Consider the following 21275-nt stretch of genomic DNA (forward strand, 5'->3'; position numbering starts at 1 on the left):
AACAGAGAGCTGGTTTTCCCTTTGTAATGATCAAAAACAGGCATAAGCATAGATAAATATACACCTTAGAATTTAGATTTCTGGGTGTCTCAGATTGATGTTATTATATCCCATCAGTTCAGATTGTTAAATATGGATATATTTAATTTTTCTTCTAAAATAATGTAGTGCAGTTTTGTAAATTAAAGAGTAAGTTAAGAAAACAAGCTATCTAGACATCGTTTTGTGTTTTTAAGTTTAACTTAAACTTTTTGAGTTGTCTTTTCTCAAAAACCAACTGCCCTTCTTCCTTTTATTTAGTTTCCTGTAGTTGTAAGTCTTGACCAGAGCCCCTACAGTGATAATTGGAGGCTTTACAAATAGAGTGGAGTGTATTTGGTGCAGTGGAGTTGAATGTGGTTGCAGTCGCTTGCTCATCCATTCATTACTTCTTTTAAATTTAGGTGGACTGTCTGAATCCCATTAACCACCAGAGACTGTGTGTGCTCTTCAGCAGCTCTTCTGCCCAGTCCAGCAATGCTCCCAGTGCCTGTGTCAGTCCTTGGTAGGATTTTTTTCACCCTACACTATTCCACTTAAAAACAGAATTCCAGCAATTAAAAAAAAAACAAAAACAAAACAGTCCTTAGGACCTGTATTTAAGTACGTGGTCATATATGAATTGATAGAACTTTTAAACTTGTGAAGTAAATGTGAAAATACATGTTTATTCATGAGTAGAAGTAAATGAGAGTACATTAAGAGTGAAAAAATGTGAGGGATAGAAGAGAAATTTGTATTGGTTGACTTTCCCTTATCTGAAATGCTTGGGACCAGAAGTGTTTTGGATTTAATATTTTTTCAAATTTGGAAATATTTCCATATACTTAATGAGATATCTTGGGGATGGGACCCAAGTCTAAACATGAAATTCATTTATGTTTCATATACACCTTGTATACGTAGCCTGAAGTTAATTTTATATAAGATTTGTAATAATTTTATGTATAAAACAAAAGTTTGTATACATTGAACCATCAGAAAACAAAGGTTTCAGTTGTGGAATTTCCCACTTGCGGTGTCATGTCAGGGCTCAAAAAGTTTCAGATTTGGGAGCATTTTGGATTTTGGATTTTCAGATTAGGGATGCCCAACCTGTACTTAAAAAGGCGAGAAAGTTGGCACACAAAAGCTTGTTTAGAAGCATTTTGATGATAGTATGTACAATTTAGGCAGGTTTCCTTCAGGCATAATTTTTATAAAAGCAGTCAACCTTTTTGCATTATTAGTGGGTTTTAGTCTAAAACTTAATTTTAAGTAGATTGATAAAAACTGAAGTATATTTTGTGTTTTAAATTATTTGTTTCAGATTACTGTCATGAAAACCTCACACAGATGTACATAGCCTTACATTACATAGTTCACCTTTAGTTTTAAAAGTACTATGGAACATAACTGCTTTTTTGGGGGCACTGTTTCCATGCCAAAACATATTCTGTGTTTTAATTTTGGATACCTGAAACACTTATTTCCAACAGTGAGCTCATGTTTTCTTGCAGTAGCATAGCTTCAGCAGGCAGACTTGGGGCTGGCAGAGCCCATAGGAATTTTCTCTGGGAGTTTATAGGTCAAGGCTTGAATAAGATGTGGATTTCAGCAGTTATATAGCCAGACCGTCTTGTGAGCATTTATAGGTTAGATAAAAAGGAACTGGCACTTTAGCAAGAGCTGCTGTTTTCTATGCTCAGTAAAGGCATGGTCAAGAGAGTAGGAGACCGGAGTCCCGCCTTGTGTTGACAGGGCTTAAGCCTTTGTAAGGAAACCGTTACCTCTTCTTAACTCAAATCAATTTTACTCAATTAATATTATAATTTATGCATCCTCATTAGTTTCATAAGATACTAGTGGATTGGGAGTGAAAAAATTGCTATAGTGTGGCAAGTCTAAACTTGTTTTATTGGATGAGCTAAAACCTGCTTCATAACAACAAAGAACATTACCTGCTTTAATACTTCATTGAAAGTACCATACGTTTAATAGGTAATTATAATTTGTGGTCTCATGAAATGTCTTTGGTGCATGGTAATTCTTATGTTTCCAAGAGGTGGTTTCTTCTTTTAGGATTGTAACAATGGAATTTTATGGAAAGAATGATCTTACATTAGGAATATTTTTAGAGAGATACTGTTTCAGGTAAGAACATATTTCTTCCTTCTGTTCCATTACACATTTTTGACGCTGAAAATTTCAACCTAAAATGTAAACATGAGTTGGATGTCAGGTGACTGTTACATAATCCTCACTTTCATGGTGCATATCAGAGTATATAATTTAAAGAAGTAATGTATTTCATATTTAGACTGAGATCCCTTATCCAGAACATTCCTCATATCTCTGCCCATCTAATTACCCTACCCTCGACATTTTTCAGATACCTGTTTTTTTAGTGATTCAAATGAGAGGTAAAATGTTGGAATCATCTAGACCTCAGTTTAAGTCTTAGCATCATCACTCGCCACTTACATGACAAAGCTCTTTACTGGTCCCCTTTATAGGGAATAACAATCCCCAGAATTGTCAGAAGGTAAAAGGAAATGTTTTAAAATTGTTTGGCAAATAGAAGGTGCTTAACAAGTGGAAACCGTCACCATGCTATAGCTGAAGACAGAATGTTCAGCTGCAGGCCCAGAGCAGCATGAGTACCTTGTGCAGATTGCCCACTAGTCATGCTGCACTTTGACAGTGATTCTGATTTCTGTTTCATGCTTAATATGAGAAGGGCTCTTTTGTTTGTCAAAGGCCTTCTTATCAGTGTCCAAGCATGTTCTGTGATACCCCCATGGTACATCACATTCGGCGCTTTGTTCATGGCCAAGGCTGTGTACAGATAATCCTGAAGGAGTTGGATTCTCCAGTACCTGGATATCAACACACAATTCTTACATATTCCTGGTGTAGAATCTGCAAACAGGTAAATAGACCGTATTACTATATTTTATTTGCCATTTATTTCTTTATTTGTATAGTTTTTTTTTGAGGGCAAGGTTTCCTGTATTGTATTGGATTTGTCATTTGTCATTGAGCTCTATTTATCATTGTTATTTTACCTCCCATTGCTGTATGTTCAATCTAGTATTTGTTTTTTGAAGATCTCTTCTTAGGAATGTATCAGTCATTAAATAAAATACAAGCACCTTGTACAGTAAAGTATCTTGAGGTTGTATCTTGACAGTTCTCAGTTATGTTTGTTCATTCAACAAACATTTAGCACCATTTATGTGCCAGATACTGTGCTAGGCCCTAGGAAAAAAAAAAGAATAAGGAATGACTTCTGTTCTCTAGGGGAGGAGACAGATTTGTACAGCAATAACTGCAGTATAGTAGGATATTTGTGTAACAGATTTGAGCCTATATCAACATTTCTGTCCACATACAGGTGAGACCATGTTGAAATTGATCTCTACTGGTTTTTATGTACATTCTTGAGAAAAGGGCACGTGTTTTATTTTTTCTTTGTGCCTTTCTTTACTTTTCTAACTCTGGGGCAAATATTTGGTGCCAATATTGTTTTTTTTTTTTTAATACATGATTTTTATCCAGACTGCTTGCAATCTGGATAAAATGTTCCAAATTTAACTCATTGCCTTAATTGGGTTCTTTCTTTTTTTTTTTTTTTTGAGATGGAGTCTTGTTCTATCGCCCAGTCTGGAGTACAGTCATGTGATCTCAGCTCACTGCAACCTCTGTCTCCCAGGTTCAAGCTCTTCTCCTGCCTCAGCCTCTGGAGTAGCTGGGACTACAGGTGTACGCCACTATGCCCAGTTAATTTTTGTATTTTTAGTAGAGACAAGGTTTCACTATGTTGGCCAGGCTGGTCTCAAACTCCTGACCTTGGGTGATCCGCCCGCCTCAGCCTCCCAAAGTGTTGGGATTACAGGCGTGAGCCATGGCGCCTGGCCTTAATTGGGTTATTTTGAAGTGTGCTTTTGGACGGCACATGTGGGAATTACATATAAAATAGCATGACCTACATTAATCAGTGGTAGAGAAGGGCAAAATCAAAGTTGCACTGCATCAACAAACATAGACATAAAATTATTTCTAGCAGTTCTCAGTCTTAGTTTCATACTTGTTCTTACAGACTTTAGTTCCTATTAGATAGCTGATAATAGTTTGTTGTAGAATATGTTAACTGGGTAGACTGACCATCGTTGTAAATGAGTAACTTAAATTTGATCTTTATGACTTACATGCTTTGCTATATGCACTTTATTTTAAAACAAAAACTTGTGTTTTTTTATGCTAGAAAGGAAAAGGTAAGTTTTGTTACACTAAAATGAAAAACTTCCAGTGTCAAGGAAAAATACAACATATATGACTAAACATAAATATATGTAATATCAAATTTCTATAAGCCATGGTCATAGAAAAATGGGCAGAGGACATGACAATGCAATTTAATGCAAATGGTTACTAGTACAAATAAATGTTATTCATTAGTAGTCAAATAAGCACAAAGAAAACCAGTAAAATCTCTTTAAAATTTTTTCTTTATGGGATTACATTTCAAAAATTTCAATTCTAATTCCTAGGATTGGGTGAGAAAGTGGGGGAAATTGATATTCTTAAATACTGTTGGAGACTGTATACATTGGAGCACTTGTTTTGGAAGATAATGTGGCAAAAATTATCAAAGACCATATAAATGTTTATGCCCTTGGACCTACCAATTCCCACCTTTATTAATTTATCCCAAGGGAATAATTGTGGATATTTGTAAATATGTATATACAAGGATGTTTATCAGAACATCATCTCAGTATGGAAAAACTTGTAATGTCTTAAAGGCACATCAATAAGGATTGGTTAAATACATGTCCATTTAATAGGATACTCTGCGGCCATTTGAAAAGTTGTGCAAGAATATTTTATGTGGGCAAATATTCACGATATATTGCTAAGTAAAAGATTATGAAACTAATTATAGGAGTTTTTATTTACAAATGTACTGGCTGTGTGCATGTCCATGTGTGTATGTATATATGTATATGTGTGTGTGTGTGTGTGTTATATGTGTATAGTAAAATACATCGAAAGTGAACATATACTAGTATACTGATGTTGTTGGTGGGTTTATTGGTGATGCTGCTCTCCTCTACCAACTCCACCCACCTTTGAACTTTTCATTCTTCTCTCAATTTTCTGCAGTCAGTATATGTTACATTTGTATTAGAAAAGAAAATGTTGGCCGGGTACGGTGGCTCACACCTGTAATCCCAGCACTTTGGGAGGCTGAGGCGGGTGGATCATGAGGTCAGGAGATCAAGACCATCCTGGCTAACATGGTGAAACCTCATCTCTACTAAAAATACAAAAAATTAGCTGGGCGTGGTGGCAGGTGCCTGTAGTCCCAGCTACTCGGGAGGCTGAGGCAGGAGAATGGCGTGAACCTGGGAGGCGGAGCTTGCAGTGAGCTGAGATCACGCCACTGCACTCCAGCCTGGATGACAGAGTGAGACTCCGTCTCAAAAAAAAAAAAAGAAAATGTTAATTTTTTAAAAAGAGATTCTCAATATGTGATTAGGTAAACTATTTTTGCTGAATTCCAGGTAACACCAGTTGTTGCTCTTTCCAATGAGTCCTGGTCTATGTCATTTGCAAAATACCTTGAACTTAGGTTTTATGGGCACCAGTATACTCGCAGAGCCAACGCTGAGCCCTGTGGTCACTCCATCCATCATGATTATCACCAGTATTTCTCCTATAACCAGATGGTGGCGTCTTTCAGGTAAGAAATCCTAGGAATCTTGTACATGATCTCAGATCTTATAATCCGTTAAGAATTTTTTAACATTTTCACTTGTTACTGGATTGAATTAATTTGTGGGATTCCCCATTTCTACTTATAAATGCAGAGGACCAGACTGTATTAAGAACTTTAAGTATTATTTTATTTACTTTTTACCCTACGAAATAGTTATTATCCTCACTTACAGAGCTTATGATCTGAACACTTACAGAGCTTTCAGGTGATGGAGTCATGATTTGAACCCTAGTCGATCTACTACCAGCCTCACTCTTTTTTAAAAAAATTTTTTAATATAAAAATTTTAGAAAATTATGAGACAGTATCTCATTGTTACCTAGGCTGGTCTTGAATTGTGCTCAGGTGATGATCTTGCCTCGGCCTTTCGAACTGTGGGGATTAGAAGTGTGAGTCACCATGTCCGGCCCTGGCTTAACTCTTAACCATTGTTTTGGCATCTGATGGCATCTGAAAGTCTGTCAGAATGTTTGCCAAGACATTAACCATCAGAAAGATAACCACATATTTCTAGAACCAAAAGTCTGTGTTCAAAGAATTGATAGTTGCCATTGTGGTATTAAATAATTTGAGAAAGCCTTCAGGTTCTACCTTCAAAATATATCCAGAGTCTGAGCACTTTTTATCACCTCTACCACTACCACTTTGGGCTGAGCCTCTGTTATCTTTCACCTGGCCTTAGCCAGTCTCCCTTTGGCCTTGTCCCTTTAGCCTCTTCTCAACACAGCAGTCAGAGTGGTTCTTTTAAGGGGCAGTCAGCTAAGGCCACTCCTCTGCTCTAGACACTCCAAAGGGTGTCTGTTTCACCTGGAGTAAAAGCCAAAGTCCATTTACTGGCCTTCAGTCTACCTGCTCTGGCTGCCTAGGACCTCTCTGCTCTTATCTCCTACTACTCTCTCTTCACTCATCCTGCTGCTGCCCCACTGGCCTCCTGACTGGGCCTCAGGTATGTCAAGTAGGTTCCTGCCTGGGAGCCTTGTGCTTGTTCTTCCTCTTGGAATTGCTCATTCCCAGATACCTGCTTGTTGCTTCCTTGCCTCTTACAAGTCTTTGCTCACATTTCACCTGCCCTGACACTCTCCCATCCTAGCACTCTGCTTCTCTTTCTTGCTATATTTTTCTCCATATACTGAACCTCTGATATGTTTTGTTACTTGAATTTGTTTTATTTGTTACCTGAATCTTGTTTTTCCTGAATTAGGAGAACAGGAATTGTTAATGTTATATCCTCAGCACCTGAAACAGTGTCTGGCACATAATAGACCCTCAGGAGATATTTGCTAATTAGAGCTTATTTCCTTTTTTAAGCAAGAGCTTTTAACCGTGCATGTTGGGCCTTGCCAGGGAGTGGGGTTGTAGCATTTGTTGGTCAATATAAACCCTCAGGTGGAAAGGAAACAAAAGACTCATGAAGAATCTTCAGGAGCTGGAGAGGTACTGAATGCCTACAATTAGATGTAGGTATTTTAGTTTCCTTATTAATAGGGATGGTTTATAGCCATCATTTTTGGTTTTACAGCAGATAAGATAACTTCAAGGGATAAATGATGGTACTACAGTGTAATGAAAGATAAAATCCCTCCAGAATTGGGGAGGATATTTATTGTAAGAGCTAAAAATTATCTTTAATATCTTTGTGATTGTTTTAAAATGCCATTTTATAGAAACTTTTTCTCTTATGCCTCATAGGATTTAGTTGAACATCATGATACAGCTCTATTCAAGATATTAAATTATTTTTCATTTTCTATTGGTCCTTGTATTTTTTTCTGTCAGTTATTCTCCCATTCGGCTTCTTGAAGTATGTGTTCCACTCCCCAAAATACTCATTAAGCGTCAGGCCCCATTAAAAGTGTCCCTTCTTCAGGATCTGAAGGACTTCTTTCAAAAGTAAGTTCAGTTTCTTTTATCGTCTTTTTTTTTGTTTATTTACAGCTATTTTAAAGTATCAGGTTTGTTCATTTTACTTTCTTTGAAAATGTAAATAGCTTTTCTAACTGTATGCTATGCATGCGTGGTGTACAAAAAGAAAATTGTAGACTTTATGGAAAAATAATAAAAAAGAAGCCAAACTCTTTTAGACATAGCAACTTAAAATTTTGAAGTACATCCTTTTAGGTCTTATTTGCTCTGCAAAACTGTATATAATTCTTAATTAGGTAAAACATTATTTTAATTATGTTTTGCACAACTTTTTTTTCTATTTATGTGAAGTAGAAAATTTGATTCACTCTTTCTAAAGTGTTCAATGTTCTCTCTATTGTTAGAGTTTCACAGGTATATCTTGCCATTGATGAAAGACTTGCATCTTTGAAAACTGATACATTTAGTAAAACAAGAGAGGAAAAAATGGAAGATATCTTTGCACAGAAAGAGGTAATTTATTTCTTTGGTAGAAAATTCAAAAGTTACTTATTAACTTAATAGAAGTTTATTTTGGGGCGTGTCTGTATAGGTCTCTGTCTCCGGAAATTGTTTCTGTTCCTTGTAGATGGAAGAAGGCGAGTTCAAGAACTGGATTGAGAAGATGCAAGCAAGGCTCATGTCTTCCTCTGTAGATACCCCTCAGCAACTACAGTCGGTCTTTGAGTCACTCATTGCCAAGAAACAAAGTCTCTGTGAAGTGCTGCAAGCTTGGAATAACAGGTGTGATTTTGCAGTCTGGTTTTCTTTAATATTATTGCTACATTTGTTCTAATATGATATCTTACAACTTACAAATCTTTAATTATGGATGTTTCATTTTGTGCTCAAGTTAAAGAAGCTTTTGTTTTCCATCACCCTCCTTTCCTCTTTATATTTTAAAATGTATGTGCTATATTTTAGGTAGTTTGTGAAGATGTAAAAACCAAAGAGGAGAAGAGCCTTTGATACTGTTTCTAATATAATTTGAAACAGTGTTGTTCAGATGTGTGTGCTGTTGAATTGTTTTTAACTGAAGTAGTATGCCATGAGTCACTGTTGGTTTTTGGCCAGCAATTTCAAATATATTGATATATTTATCTTATGCCTTTATTTCAATATTTATTTTTAGAATATTTTTCTTTATAATAATTTGCTATTCTTTTTTTTACAACTATAGTCGATAGGAATGGTCGATAACAAATGCTCCTGGTTAATTAGATATGACAAAAACTTACTCTTATTTATATATAACTTTAAAGACTATGGTTAATCCAAACAGGAAAACTTTGTGATTTCAAAGTTGTAAAGAGAAAATTTATAAACAGCACTCAAGGTGCAGAAACAAACCATATATATATATATATTTTGTTTTGTTTTGTTTTGCTTTTGGCCACAGGTTGCAGGACCTTTTCCAACAGGAAAAGGGTAGAAAGAGACCTTCAGTTCCTCCAAGTCCTGGAAGACTGAGACAAGGGGAAGAAAGCAAGGTGTGAAGTGTAATCTTGTCTTTGGTCCTTAATAGATAAAATATAGTTAGTTCCATTTATAATACGTAGCAGGGATAGTTTAATACATACTTTAGTAATGACATCCAGTAGGGTTTTCCATTTTGAATTTGTGAGGTTTCAAGGAACTGTGACCTGGATTACTTTTATGTTATAACCTGAAATAAAATGATCGGTTATAATTTATTTATTTGAAATGTTTTTAAAAGCTACAGTTTGCTGGCATCACCGGGGGTGGCATCATGGTGACAGCAAGTGCTACAAAGGAAAGTCGTGGATACTCTGAGTATATAATAGGGTCCTCATTTATTTTATACTCTGCAGTTTTGGGTGTTTTTAAAATCTCTGTGCTTAAATAAGAGGTTTTTCTTAAGGTATTTGAACTGCGTCAGTTCTTTTTCAACTGTGTTAGTTTTCTCTTGCTCGGTGATAGATTATCCGAAACATTGGCCAAAACCACAAATTTATTTCATGGTTTCTGTGGGTCAGAAGACTGGCAAGCATGACTAGGTTCTCTGCTCAGAATCTGACACAGCTGAACTCAAGATTTTGGCTGGGGCTTCTGTCTTATCTGAGACTCAGGGTCTCCTACTCATTCAGGTTGTTGGCAGAATTCAGTTTCTATTAGTTGTAGGATTGATGGCCTCGTTTTCTTGCTGGCTGTCCACCGGACGCCATTCTTAACCCCTAGAGGCTGCCTGCATTTGTTGCCATTCAGTACTCTCCATCTTCAAAACCTACAGCAATGTGTCAAACCTTTCTTTTGCTTCGAATCACTTACTTTCTCTGTCTTTGATCTATAGACACAGATTTAAGGACTCGTGGTTATATCAGATCCATCTGGATAATTTTCCTATTTTGAGGTCATCTGATTTGGGGTCTTAATTACATCTGCAAAATTACAGAAGTACCTAAATTAGTCCAGATGCTCCTCAACTTCTGAGAGGTTGATGTTCTGATAAACTCATCATTAGTTGAAAACATCCAAAAGTATGTTTTTGACTTAAATATTTTCAATTTATGATGAGTTTATGTGGATGTAACCCCATCATAAGTTGAGGAGCATACCGGATGCATAGTGGTTTTGTGACATTGTAAAGTTGGAAAATCTTAAGTCAGACCATCATAAGTCAGGGAATGTGTATGTGATTAATGGAGAAGAGATGTGTATACACCAAGGGCTGGGAATCTTGGGGCCATATTAGAATTCTGCCTATGACACCACGTTTCACATGAATTAATGTCAGCTTATTATAAGGGCTTCATGTTCTGATATCATGAGGGCTTTGAGGGAGTATTTTCTTTTTGTACAGTGTGTAGTATTTGTAGAATATTTTCATGGAATGATGGATCCAGGTACTTAAGATATTTTTGTTATTTAGTAATATATAGTGAATTCTTCCTTTTTGTCTCATAAACAACTGTGTAGAAACACACAGATGTTTGTGAGACAAAAAGGAAGTTTAGGTGAGAGTAAGAATTAAGGCTACTGAAGATCTGTGTGTTGGTATTTGCCAACTAGTGTGGAGCTGTTAATGACTAGCACAGACTTCTGGTGGCCTTTCCATTTGCTCACTGAAGAAACTGCAAAGCTAGTAGTGTAAGCATGTAGATAGATACAGAATTGAAAATACAGAATTATTGAACAGATGATCATCTTTTTTGAAAGATAGATTTGAAATTCTGTAGCACTGCCCTTAATATTTACAGTGGATGGTCCCCCGTTATCCAAGGAGGGTATGTTCTAAGACACCTCAGTGGAAACATGAAATAGCAGATAGTACTAAACCATGTATGTACTGTTTTTTTCCTATGTATGTGTACCTATGGTAAAGTTTAATTTATAAATTAGGCACAGTAAGAGATTAACAATAGTAATAATAAAAGAGAACAATTATAATAGTATGCCAGCATCACTGCTTTTGCGCTTTGGGACCATTAAAATAAGGGTTACTTGAAAATAAGCACTGCCGTACTATGATGGTTGATCTGATAACCAGGACAGCTACTAAGTGCCTAAAGGGTAGATAGTGTGTACGGTATGTTGCATGTTTAAATAGGTTACTTATATTAATGAGTTTATTTATAAATAAGTTAATGCAGATTTAATAACTTTCTCTGTTTTAATTTCTAATAAGGTAAAAATTTTTAAGGTAAACAAAAGCTAATTAAAAATATTAAGGGGGTTTTTAGTAATTTTTAAGGGTGTAAATGGGTCCTGAGACCAAAAAGTTTAAGATTCACTGATTAAAAATTTTTTTGAATGTGATTTTCATGTTTTCCATAAGAATAAAGTATTTACTTCTCTACAGGTAAGTGCGATGGATGCCTCTCCACGGAATATTTCTCCAGGACTTCAGAATGGAGAAAAAGGTTGGTCCTGAGTCTGGTGATCACTTGCCATTGGATTTAAAGAAATTTCTTATTGTATAAGTTGTTTTAAACTGTCTGAGCAGTTTTTCTGATTCTGTCGTTCATAGACTTTCTTTCCTTCCTGTAGAGCACTTGTAATCCTATCAGATTATCATACAGTTTATTGCAATAAGATAAATCAGGTTATAGAAATACATGAAATATAAAGAAGGCTGCTATTAGGGGAAGAAAAAACAGAAAAAAGTAAATTGAATTTGTTTTGCTTATTACAAAGTCAGTCCGCAGGTTTCATTGCAAAAATCTTGTAAAGTTTAATTTACAGTTTTAATGTCACTAAAATATTGTCTAGACTTAAGATGTCTTTCACAATATTTCATTGAATAATTTGATGTCATCATAGAAACTTTGTGGGGACACTTACATGGACTGTAGAACCAGGAGCTCAACTTTTAATTCTTGGCATTTTTCTATTATAATTGTTTTTTCTCTCCCAGAATAAGCGTGCAGCCTTTCTCACAGTGTCCTAATTTCATTCTCTATTAAACTAAAAAACTAATATTTAGGTAGGCATTGTGGTATAATGGATAGTGTATTGGATAGGAGTCAGTCTTGGTTGACAGTTGCAGTACTGCTACCAGGATTTGATTGTAGTCAAGTCATACATAATTTTTCCGGATTTTTGTGTCCATTTCTATGACATGAGCTACATGACTTTTGTAGCTAGATGATTTTTAAAAAGTGAAAATTTTACCTTTTAGGAAGTAGGAATATGAATGAGCATTTAAAAAATATTAGGTAGACATGGACTTAGTATGTATGTAAATGACTCATTTAAGATTGTGTTTTTCTTTAGAGGATCGCTTCTTAACAACTTTGTCCAGCCAGAGCTCCACCAGTTCTACTCATCTCCAGTTGCCTACGCCACCTGAAGTCATGTCTGAGCAGTCAGTAGGAGGGCCCCCTGAGCTAGATACAGCCAGCAGTTCTGAAGGTAGAGGATAAGTCACTTTTACCATATTTCACTGAATCTAAGACTGAAAGATATATCATTGATTTACACGTGTCACCAAGAAGGAAAAACTGCTGATTCTTTGACGTAAGACTCTTATCCCTTAGAATTTTTGTTTACACTTACCGAAAGTGTTTTTTAGATTTAGCTTATTATCATATTGTTACTTCATTTAGTTACATTAATTGACGTGTAAATATCTTAGTATCAAAATGTCACTTATCCTCATCTACCTTCTGGGGATCTTCCTTTCTTAGGTTTCATAAGGCACATGATTACTGCTTTGTACGAAAATAAGAGAATTACAACCATTTCTCTAAGGACAGATATTTGCTTCATGATAACAGATTCATGCCTTGCTTTCTGTTTAGGCGGTGACTACTAAATTATAGTATAAACTTTGAAATTAACTTTAAAATTGCTATTTAACTCAGGTATAATAGCCACAGTGCTTCAGAGATGTTTAAAAAAACAGGTGTCCCTTGGAGTCAATGCTGTGTATGCGTCACTGTTGTTACCTGTTTTATCCCATAGTGGTCTTTTCCCTTGATCAGAAATTTTAAACTGTTATTGGTATAGTATACATATGTCCATATTCCAGAAAGGAAGAGAACCAAAGTCAGCAGCTTATATTTTTTATTCTCCCTGAATATTAATATTAAGTAGACTATTTTTCATTTTAGATGTGTTTGATGGGCATTTGCTGGGATCCACAGACAGCCAAGTGAAGGAAAAGTCAACCATGAAAGCCATCTTTGCAAATTTGCTTCCAGGAAATAGCTATAATCCTATTCCATTTCCTTTGTAAGTATTATTAAAACCAGTGGCTCTTAGCAGGGGGATTATTTTTCCTTAGTTACTTGCTGCGTATTTTAATATATTTATCTGATGCATGATTTTTCAATCCCAATTTTATTTCATCATAGTAAAAGAGATGTCTTTTGATACAATGGAGTTTGTAGAACACATAATCGTTATAAAACAGTGGATGAATGGATAAAGAAAGCACTAGCCGATGTTACTTATAAATGTTTGAATTACTTGTTCTGGAAACACTTGTTTGTATATCTTTTTTCAAAGATACATGGCTGTATCTACTGATGTAATAATTATAAAAACATATTGCTGGTAATATATGAGGTTGGTATTACTCGTCTAATGGTTTGCGGGGACATGGCATTGTCCTAGCACTGATGATGAACTATAGTGACTTGTCCAAGTTTTCATGTAATCTTTTTTGTATGGGGCTCCCTCAAATTTGACTGCCTGTGAAAGTTTATTTTTCTTCCACTGGTTGACCGATGTGGCTCTCAAATGCTGCCCTTGTTATGGAGCAAGTGTATCCAAAAAGTGGACATTTTTGTTAATAAGGACTTCTGCTTTTTTATTAACTGACTGATGTATTTATTCAGTCAGTATTTAAACTTTTGTTTAGTGCCTATTTTAGTGCCCTATGATGTAGAATAAGATTTGTAAGGAACAGCCATCACTCTTAGGAGCTCATAATCTTTGGGAGGATACAGTTAGGACTCACACTACAGTATGTGATATGTTACATGATAGTAAAATATAAAAGTTCCCTTTTTTCTCTACTTTAGACCTGAATATATGAGTTTCTTGATTGGGCTGGGATCCCTGTTATGTTATGGTCTTTGTTCATGCTCTCACATTTATTTTTATTTTTTAAATTTTATTTTTGAATCAGAGTCTCACTCTGTCACCCAGGCTGGAATGTAGTGGTGTGATCTTAGCTCATTGCAACCTCTGCCTCCTAGATTTAAGTGATTCTCCTGCCTCAGCTTCCCAGGTAGCTGGGGGTGTGCACCACCATACCTGGCTAATTTTCATGTTTTTAGTAGAGATGAGGTTTCACCATCTTGGCCAGGCTGCTCTTGAACTCCTGACCTCAGGTGATCTGCTTACCTCAGTCTCCCAAAGTACTGAGCTACTGGACCCGGCCCTTTTTAATTTTTTTTAATATAGTTTTTTTCTTTTTATTTGTTTCTCTTCTCTCTAAACTGCTTTTTGTGAAACACATTCTTTTTTAATCATTCAGTCCTGTTCTTTCTCAGAAGAATGTACTAGACCCTCCCCTTACCTCCTGCTCCGGTCATAGTAGGTTTCTATTATATGCTCTTATGATTCCTATCTTGGTCCGTTCATGCTGCTATGATGAATTACCATAGACTGAGTTGCTTATAGACAACAGAAATTTATTTCTTATAGTCCTGGAGGCTAGAAGTCTGAGATGAGGGTGCCAGCATGGTTGGGTTTTGGCAAGGGTCCTCTTTTGGGTTGTAGATTGCTATTGTCTCTTTGTGTTCTCATGTGGTGGAAGGAGGCTGAGAGAGCTGTTTCCAATCTTTTTTATGAGGACACTAATCCCATTCATGAACGCTCCACCCTTATGACCTAAATTACCTCCTAAAGGCCCTACCTCCTTATACCATAACATTGGGGGTTAGGATTTTAACATAGGAATTTTGTGGGGGCTGGGGGGATAAACATTCATTCTATAGCAATTCCCTCATAGCACTTACCACAGAGATTATATTTATTTATTTATAGAATTGTCTGTTTCTTTGCCCCCCCTACACTGTAAACTCTATGGTGCCAATTTTTTTTTCACCATTATATTGTTAACATCTCACACATGTAAGATCCTTAAAAATAGTTTTTCTTCATATTGTATCCTTGGCATGTTCGGTGTTCAGTAAATAGCACCTAAATAAAAATTGACTGTGCCTAACAGTGCCTAGGTGAGTTAGGGTCGGAGTCAGGGGAGCAAAATTTAAGTGGAAATGGAGCTACACTGGGTTTTTTGTATGATAATGGTAGAGTGGCTGTGTTGCATTGTTTATTATTGAACTAGTAGTATGTCTTCTCCACAATTTCTGGAAGACTTTTTCTCTCTAGCTTATAATGGAACAAAGTATCTTAGACTTCTGCTGTTGATTGTAGATTTTTTTTTGAGGTTAGTATGGCCAGAGTCTTGGCAGTATGGAAAGGTTTGTTTGGAGTGACTATTGCAGAACCCTCTGATTTGAAACCTGATTAATTCTGATAATTTTCTAATTGCCTTCAAAAACTTTCTCGTGATATCTTTTTCTTTCTTAATGATTCAAGTTATCATATATGCATACATTTTGGCTTTCTTAATTATATTCTTAACTCTACAGTACTTAGTTAACTTACGTATTTTAAAAATTTTCATAGTGATCCAGATAAACACTATTTAATGTACGAACATGAACGAGTGCCCATTGCAGTCTGCGAGAAGGAACCCAGCTCCATCATTGCTTTTGCTCTCAGGTATGGGACTTTGACTTATGATGATATCTATGTATTTTATGTATGTCTATTAATCCCTTATTTTTGGAATCTTTCATATAAAGCAGAATGATTAAATATAAGTAAAAATGTATGCTCTTTAGTCATGGTAGCTTGTTCTTTTTTTTTTTTTTTTTTTTTTCAGACAGAGTGTCACTCTGTTGCCCAGGCTGGAGTGCAGTGGTGCAATCTCGGCTCACTGCAACCTGTGCCTCCTGGATTCAGGCAATTCTCCTGCCTCAGCCTCTCGAGTAGCTGGGACTACAGGCACATACCACCATGCCTGGCTAATTTTTGTATTTTTAGTAGAGAAGGGGTTTCACCATATTGGTCAGGCGGGTCTTGAACTCCTGACCTCAGGTGATCCACCCGCCTCGGCCTCCCAAAGTGTCGGAATTACAGATGTGAGCCACCGCGCCTGGCAGCTTGTTCTTTTTGTCCATAAAAATCTTCTTTGTACCCAAATAATGGAGTAAAGGATGATTCCTAAGTAAGCTCCTAATAACTAAATTGACTTGGCAAGTTATTTACAGAGCCTTAAATCCTCTATCCATTCTGTTAAAATATGTTTTCCCTTGTATCCCTTCCCTCAGTTTACTTATTGACACAGTACTTGGAACATCCTGCCTTGTACAGTCTGAATATCTTTTTTGTACCATTCACTCATTTTCTACATACGAGGTAAAATTTTTCTGCTTAGAAAACAGCAGTCACCTCTTATCCATGGAGGGTATGTTCTAAGAACCCCCATGGATGTCTGAACCTACAGATAGTATCGAACCCTGTAAATACTATGTTTTTTCCTATACATACCTACCTGTGATAAAGTTTAATTTATAAATTAGCCAAGCCACAATAAGAGATGAACAACAGCAATAACAAGATAGAACAGTTTTATGACAATATACTATAACAAAAGTTACGTGAATGTGTTCTCTCTCTTTCTAAATATCTTAATGTTTTTGGACTGCTGTTGACTGTGGGTAATTGAAACCATGGAAAGTGAAACTATGGATGAGGAGGTACTACTGTAATGCTGTTCTTATGCCTTACTCCGTAGACATTTCTGACTTTTTAGTTTATACAGTTATGTATCTTAAAGATATATCCACTTAAAAATATATATAGTATGTCTAAAAGGGCAAAGCTTTTAAATTTTAAGAATATCTTGGTGGTAGTTGAACTTAGTTTAAGTAGAATCTAAGACGTTTAAAGCAATTTTTTCCCACTGGAAGGCATTACAATGTTTAATTTTTCTTTTTAGATAGTGGTTACAAGGAGTCCATTTATTCAACAAATATTTGAATGTTTACAAAATGTGATATACTAGGTATTGGATATACAGGAGTAAATAAGATAGATTTACATGCCTCTGCCTTTATGGAGTTTAGAGTTTACTATGTAGATAATGAGGAATTTTTTCCTTGATAGGATTCCATATGATACATTTTTAACCTTTGCCTTTGGCCTCTGTGAACATAGTATAAGCTTCTCACTTTATTTATTAGTCATAATATATTAATAGGTAAGAAAGGTAGGAGAGTCAGTCAAATCAAAAGTATTTTTTATACCATTAGGAAGTAAGGATTCTAGTTGAGATATTTTTTCAATGTCTTAGAAAAATAACACATCCTAACATGCCTCTCTTGTTGCATGACATTTATCTAAAGCAGGGCTCCCAGACTGCTAGTCTAAGAGTCAGGTTTTTTTGTTTTTGTTTTTTTCTTTTTTGTTAATAGAACATTAAACATTTTTTTCCCTTAAAGTTTAGTACTTTAAGTAGAAAAGCACTCTCATATTATTTTTTTCTCTATTGTACTAAATACTGAGGCTTCAAACTTTTAAGTTACCTGTTCAGTCCCTGAAGTCATTTGATGTAAATATTAGTAAATAGGCTTTTAAAATCTTTGTTGAGGATGTTGATACTGGTTGATGAGTCAGTGGGTCATATTTTGTATTACCTTCTATGAAGACATTGACCTTCCTCATGAAGCTTCTACTTGATTGCTTTTATTAGTTAACCAAAATTATTTAATTATGGAAAGTTATAATGATTGTGCTTCTGTAATGCAATACTTACTGTAAAGCATATGATTTGCTTTTAAAGAATAAGTTAATGTTTAACATTTTTCAACCTATTTTTACCCTAAGTTGTAAAGAATACCGAAATGCCTTAGAGGAATTGTCTAAAGTGACTCAGTGGAACGGTGCTGAAGAAGGGCTTCCAACAAATAGGTGATTCATGATTGAGTAGAAACTATTTTAATTTAGTTATCATTTTCTATATGCTTGTACTTCAGCTTTATTATAGCATTTTATCAGCATAAAAATTTCTAGGATTCAGATAATGGCACTCATTCAGCCAATAATTGAGACAACAAAGCTCAATTATAGCAAAAGAACTAAACAGTCCCTTAGAATGCTGTTTTATGATAATTGCAATAGCAGTTAAATGTATATTCAGATTTAATGACATTTTTGAAAAAAATGAAAAAATGTTTTTATTTAAAAACTAAATTGGTGTTTATTTTTTATTTTTATAAAATTGTAAAATTGGTAAGCTACTGCTTGACTTGGCAATTTAAAGTATCTATGAATTGTTTATAATAAGTAAAGGTCCTAATACTTCAAAAACCAAATCCAAACCAGTTCATTTGGCATGTTCAGTATTTTAGACTTTTAGACAGAAATTGTCACATGCTTATTATTATGATTCTTACTGAAATAGAGTTTCCAACTCTACTAACATGATAAAATTTTATCTGAATTATCATTGCGATAACTAGCGTGAGAGAAAGGAATTGATATTTTCTGTAATTGTTTGATTTATGGGTGCTGATATAGTGTTAATGGACTTGGGAAACATAATTTATTCCTCCATATATTTTTATAGTTACAGCATTTCACTTTCAGTCTAGTAGATATTAGATATTTCAGACTTTTTTTTCTGTGTTCTAGCCTGTGTTTATGTAAATTATGAATCAGACTTTGGTATTGTAGGTGGGGTTAAGTAGGAAGTAAATCAGTATACAACGTAATTAGTGTAGAGTACCTACTATTTTCTGTTTGACTTGTATAAAACTAATTTTTCCTTGTTTTTTTTTTTCTAATTTTAGTACTTTAGATAGCAGACCAAAGAGTAGCAGCCCTATCAGATTACCTGAAATGAGTGGAGGACAGACAAACCGTACAGCAGAAACAGAACAACAATCAAGTAAGATTACGTATGGAGGAATATTTATAATTAGATTTACCTATAATTATGGTTTGAAAAAGAAAATACATAAAAACAAATTAGTACCGTCTGGCAATGATTTACTACTTCTGATCTCTGAAATATAAATTTAGATATTTTTATATGTCCTCTTTATAGGTGTTTTGCTTTTCTTCGTTGATTCTTATCTCAAATGTAAGTTCAAGGTATTGGATTGGAAACTTTTAGAAGCTCTTTGGTCTATGCAAAAAGGAGGATCTGCTTCCTAGAAGAGCTTTCAGTTTAAAATATACAACCTAAGATGCAAGATACATTTTTTTTCCTTTTTAGTTTTACAGTATTACTGGCACTATGAAAATAAATTTTCATGCATTCCCTCCTTTAATCCCCCTAATAACCAAGTAAGAATTATTTGACATATCCTTATTTTTCAGAAAGGAAGTTAAAATTTAGATTTAGTAACTTGCTTAAGATTAGACAGTGGTGAAGCCACTGTGTTTGAATTTGTGTTTCTCTGACTTTGTCGGGAATACATTCAGCTACAAGTAACAAAAAATTCAACTGTAAGGATTTAAACAAATGACAGCTTATTTTTCTAACATAACCAAACCTGGAGGTTGGCAGTTGCTGACATTTGTTTAGCTGCTCACCATTGTTACACCGTTAGGGGAATAGTTTCTCTATGATTCCTTTAAGTTTTCCTCATATTAAAAGTGTTCCATTTTTGTTTGAATTTGAGGCAGAAACCAGGGTGTTGCAAACTGCAGCTGTTCTCTTTCGTTAGGAAAGCAGAGGCTCTTCCTTTAATCTCATTGGTCAGAACTGGGGCTCATGGCCGCTCCTGACTGAAAGAGACAGAGAAAGTAGGGAGCAGCATTGTCCCAGTTGGGTTATACAAATCATGATCCTTTCCTGGTGCTGTACACATAGTCACACACCCCACCCCGCTCCCCTCTTCCCCCAAGTTGGCATTCTGTTAGTAGGGAACCAGGTAGGAGTGGATATTAAGGAGGCAATACTAGTGTCTGTTACCCAAGTAAGCACATTTATGATTGACATTTTCTGTGAATTTTGTAAATGGTAAATTTGCAAGAATTAGAATCATATTAATAGTATGATGAATGAAGCTCAAAACTAGAAGTAAAAGTATAGAGCAAGCTTTAGTAAATTATTGGCTGTTTGATGGCCTTTTTTCTTTTTTGAAAGATGCTAAAAAGGAAATCTTATCTTTTCCTGTGTTGGAGTGTAGGAACACAAATGACACAAAGATGTTACCTTTAACTGAATTCTTGTAGCTTGTGAAATTGTTTTGTGTTCGTTTAGTTAACTATATTGCAGTACTGTAAGAACTCAGCCCTAATTTAATCCTGTTGCTTAAGCTGTGACTGCCTTTGAAAGATATTTTTGAAAGGCTTTCTAGATAATTCCCCATATTTTTATATTCATCTAGCTGAGTGTTAACCCTCCATCTTTTTTTAAGTTTTTATTAATAGTGGTTTGTGTTTAAAAGGGTGCTTGATTATGCAAAAACAACATGTGGAACAATAAGTAACAACATGTGGGACAATGTGCAAACAAAAGTATCTGCATTACTCAGATTGATTAACTTCATATAGTGGTTACTGCTAATAAAGAAATGAGTTGAAAATTTTTCTTTTCCATCTGCAGTGACCTGTACTTAAAATTAATATGTAACTTCTTATTTTTAGCCAAAAAGGCTTCTGGAATGTTGTCCTTCTTCAGAGGGACAGCAGGGAAAAGCCCCGATCTCTCTTGCCAGAAGAGAGAGACCTTACGTGGAGCAGATAGTGCTTACTACCAGGTTGGGCAGACGGGCAAGGAGGGGACCGAGAATCAAGGCGTTGAGCCTCAAGGTGTGTTAAAGAAGAATAAATATGCTTATTCTAGGCTTTCATTTTTTTATTTTAGTTGCATATATTTCTTACAGCCTTAAATAGATAATTCTTAGTGCTGAAACTGTGGCATTCCTTCTGTTCTCATTTGTCAATGTGTTAGAGTGGAAAAAGCATGGCACTGGGAGAGTCCAACTAGTTTCAGATTTCACTGCCATCGTGTACTGTGTGGTAGAATCAGAAATCTTTAGTTTCCATAACCTGTAAAGTGGCAAAAACAATG

At 35.3% G+C, this 21275-nt stretch overlaps 1 protein-coding gene across 50 annotated transcripts in view; it reads left to right on the top strand.

Moving 5' to 3' along the window:
- The window catches only part of PIKFYVE (phosphoinositide kinase, FYVE-type zinc finger containing), a 92395-nt gene that overhangs the window by 60434 nt on the left and 10686 nt on the right, over window positions 1–21275 (top strand). For 48 of the 50 annotated variants that reach the window (XM_015110821.3, XM_015110826.3, XM_015110824.3 and 45 more), the window contains 15 exons: window positions 444–544; window positions 2101–2172; window positions 2779–2950; window positions 5589–5767; window positions 7580–7693; window positions 8071–8179; window positions 8295–8449; window positions 9105–9195; window positions 11526–11586; window positions 12440–12577; window positions 13279–13399; window positions 15812–15907; window positions 18077–18160; window positions 19042–19139; window positions 20849–21013. In XM_015110821.3, the coding sequence (XP_014966307.3) occupies window positions 444–544; window positions 2101–2172; window positions 2779–2950; window positions 5589–5767; window positions 7580–7693; window positions 8071–8179; window positions 8295–8449; window positions 9105–9195; window positions 11526–11586; window positions 12440–12577; window positions 13279–13399; window positions 15812–15907; window positions 18077–18160; window positions 19042–19139; window positions 20849–21013 (1756 nt within the window). The remainder of the gene's footprint in view (window positions 1–443; window positions 545–2100; window positions 2173–2778; window positions 2951–5588; window positions 5768–7579; window positions 7694–8070; window positions 8180–8294; window positions 8450–9104; window positions 9196–11525; window positions 11587–12439; window positions 12578–13278; window positions 13400–15811; window positions 15908–18076; window positions 18161–19041; window positions 19140–20848; window positions 21014–21275) is intronic. The other 2 variants (XM_077957457.1, XM_077957445.1) reach the window with 1 other exon arrangement.

This window comes from Macaca mulatta, chromosome 12 (assembly GCF_049350105.2).
Source record: "Macaca mulatta isolate MMU2019108-1 chromosome 12, T2T-MMU8v2.0, whole genome shotgun sequence".
Classification (NCBI taxonomy): Eukaryota; Metazoa; Chordata; class Mammalia; order Primates; family Cercopithecidae; genus Macaca; species Macaca mulatta.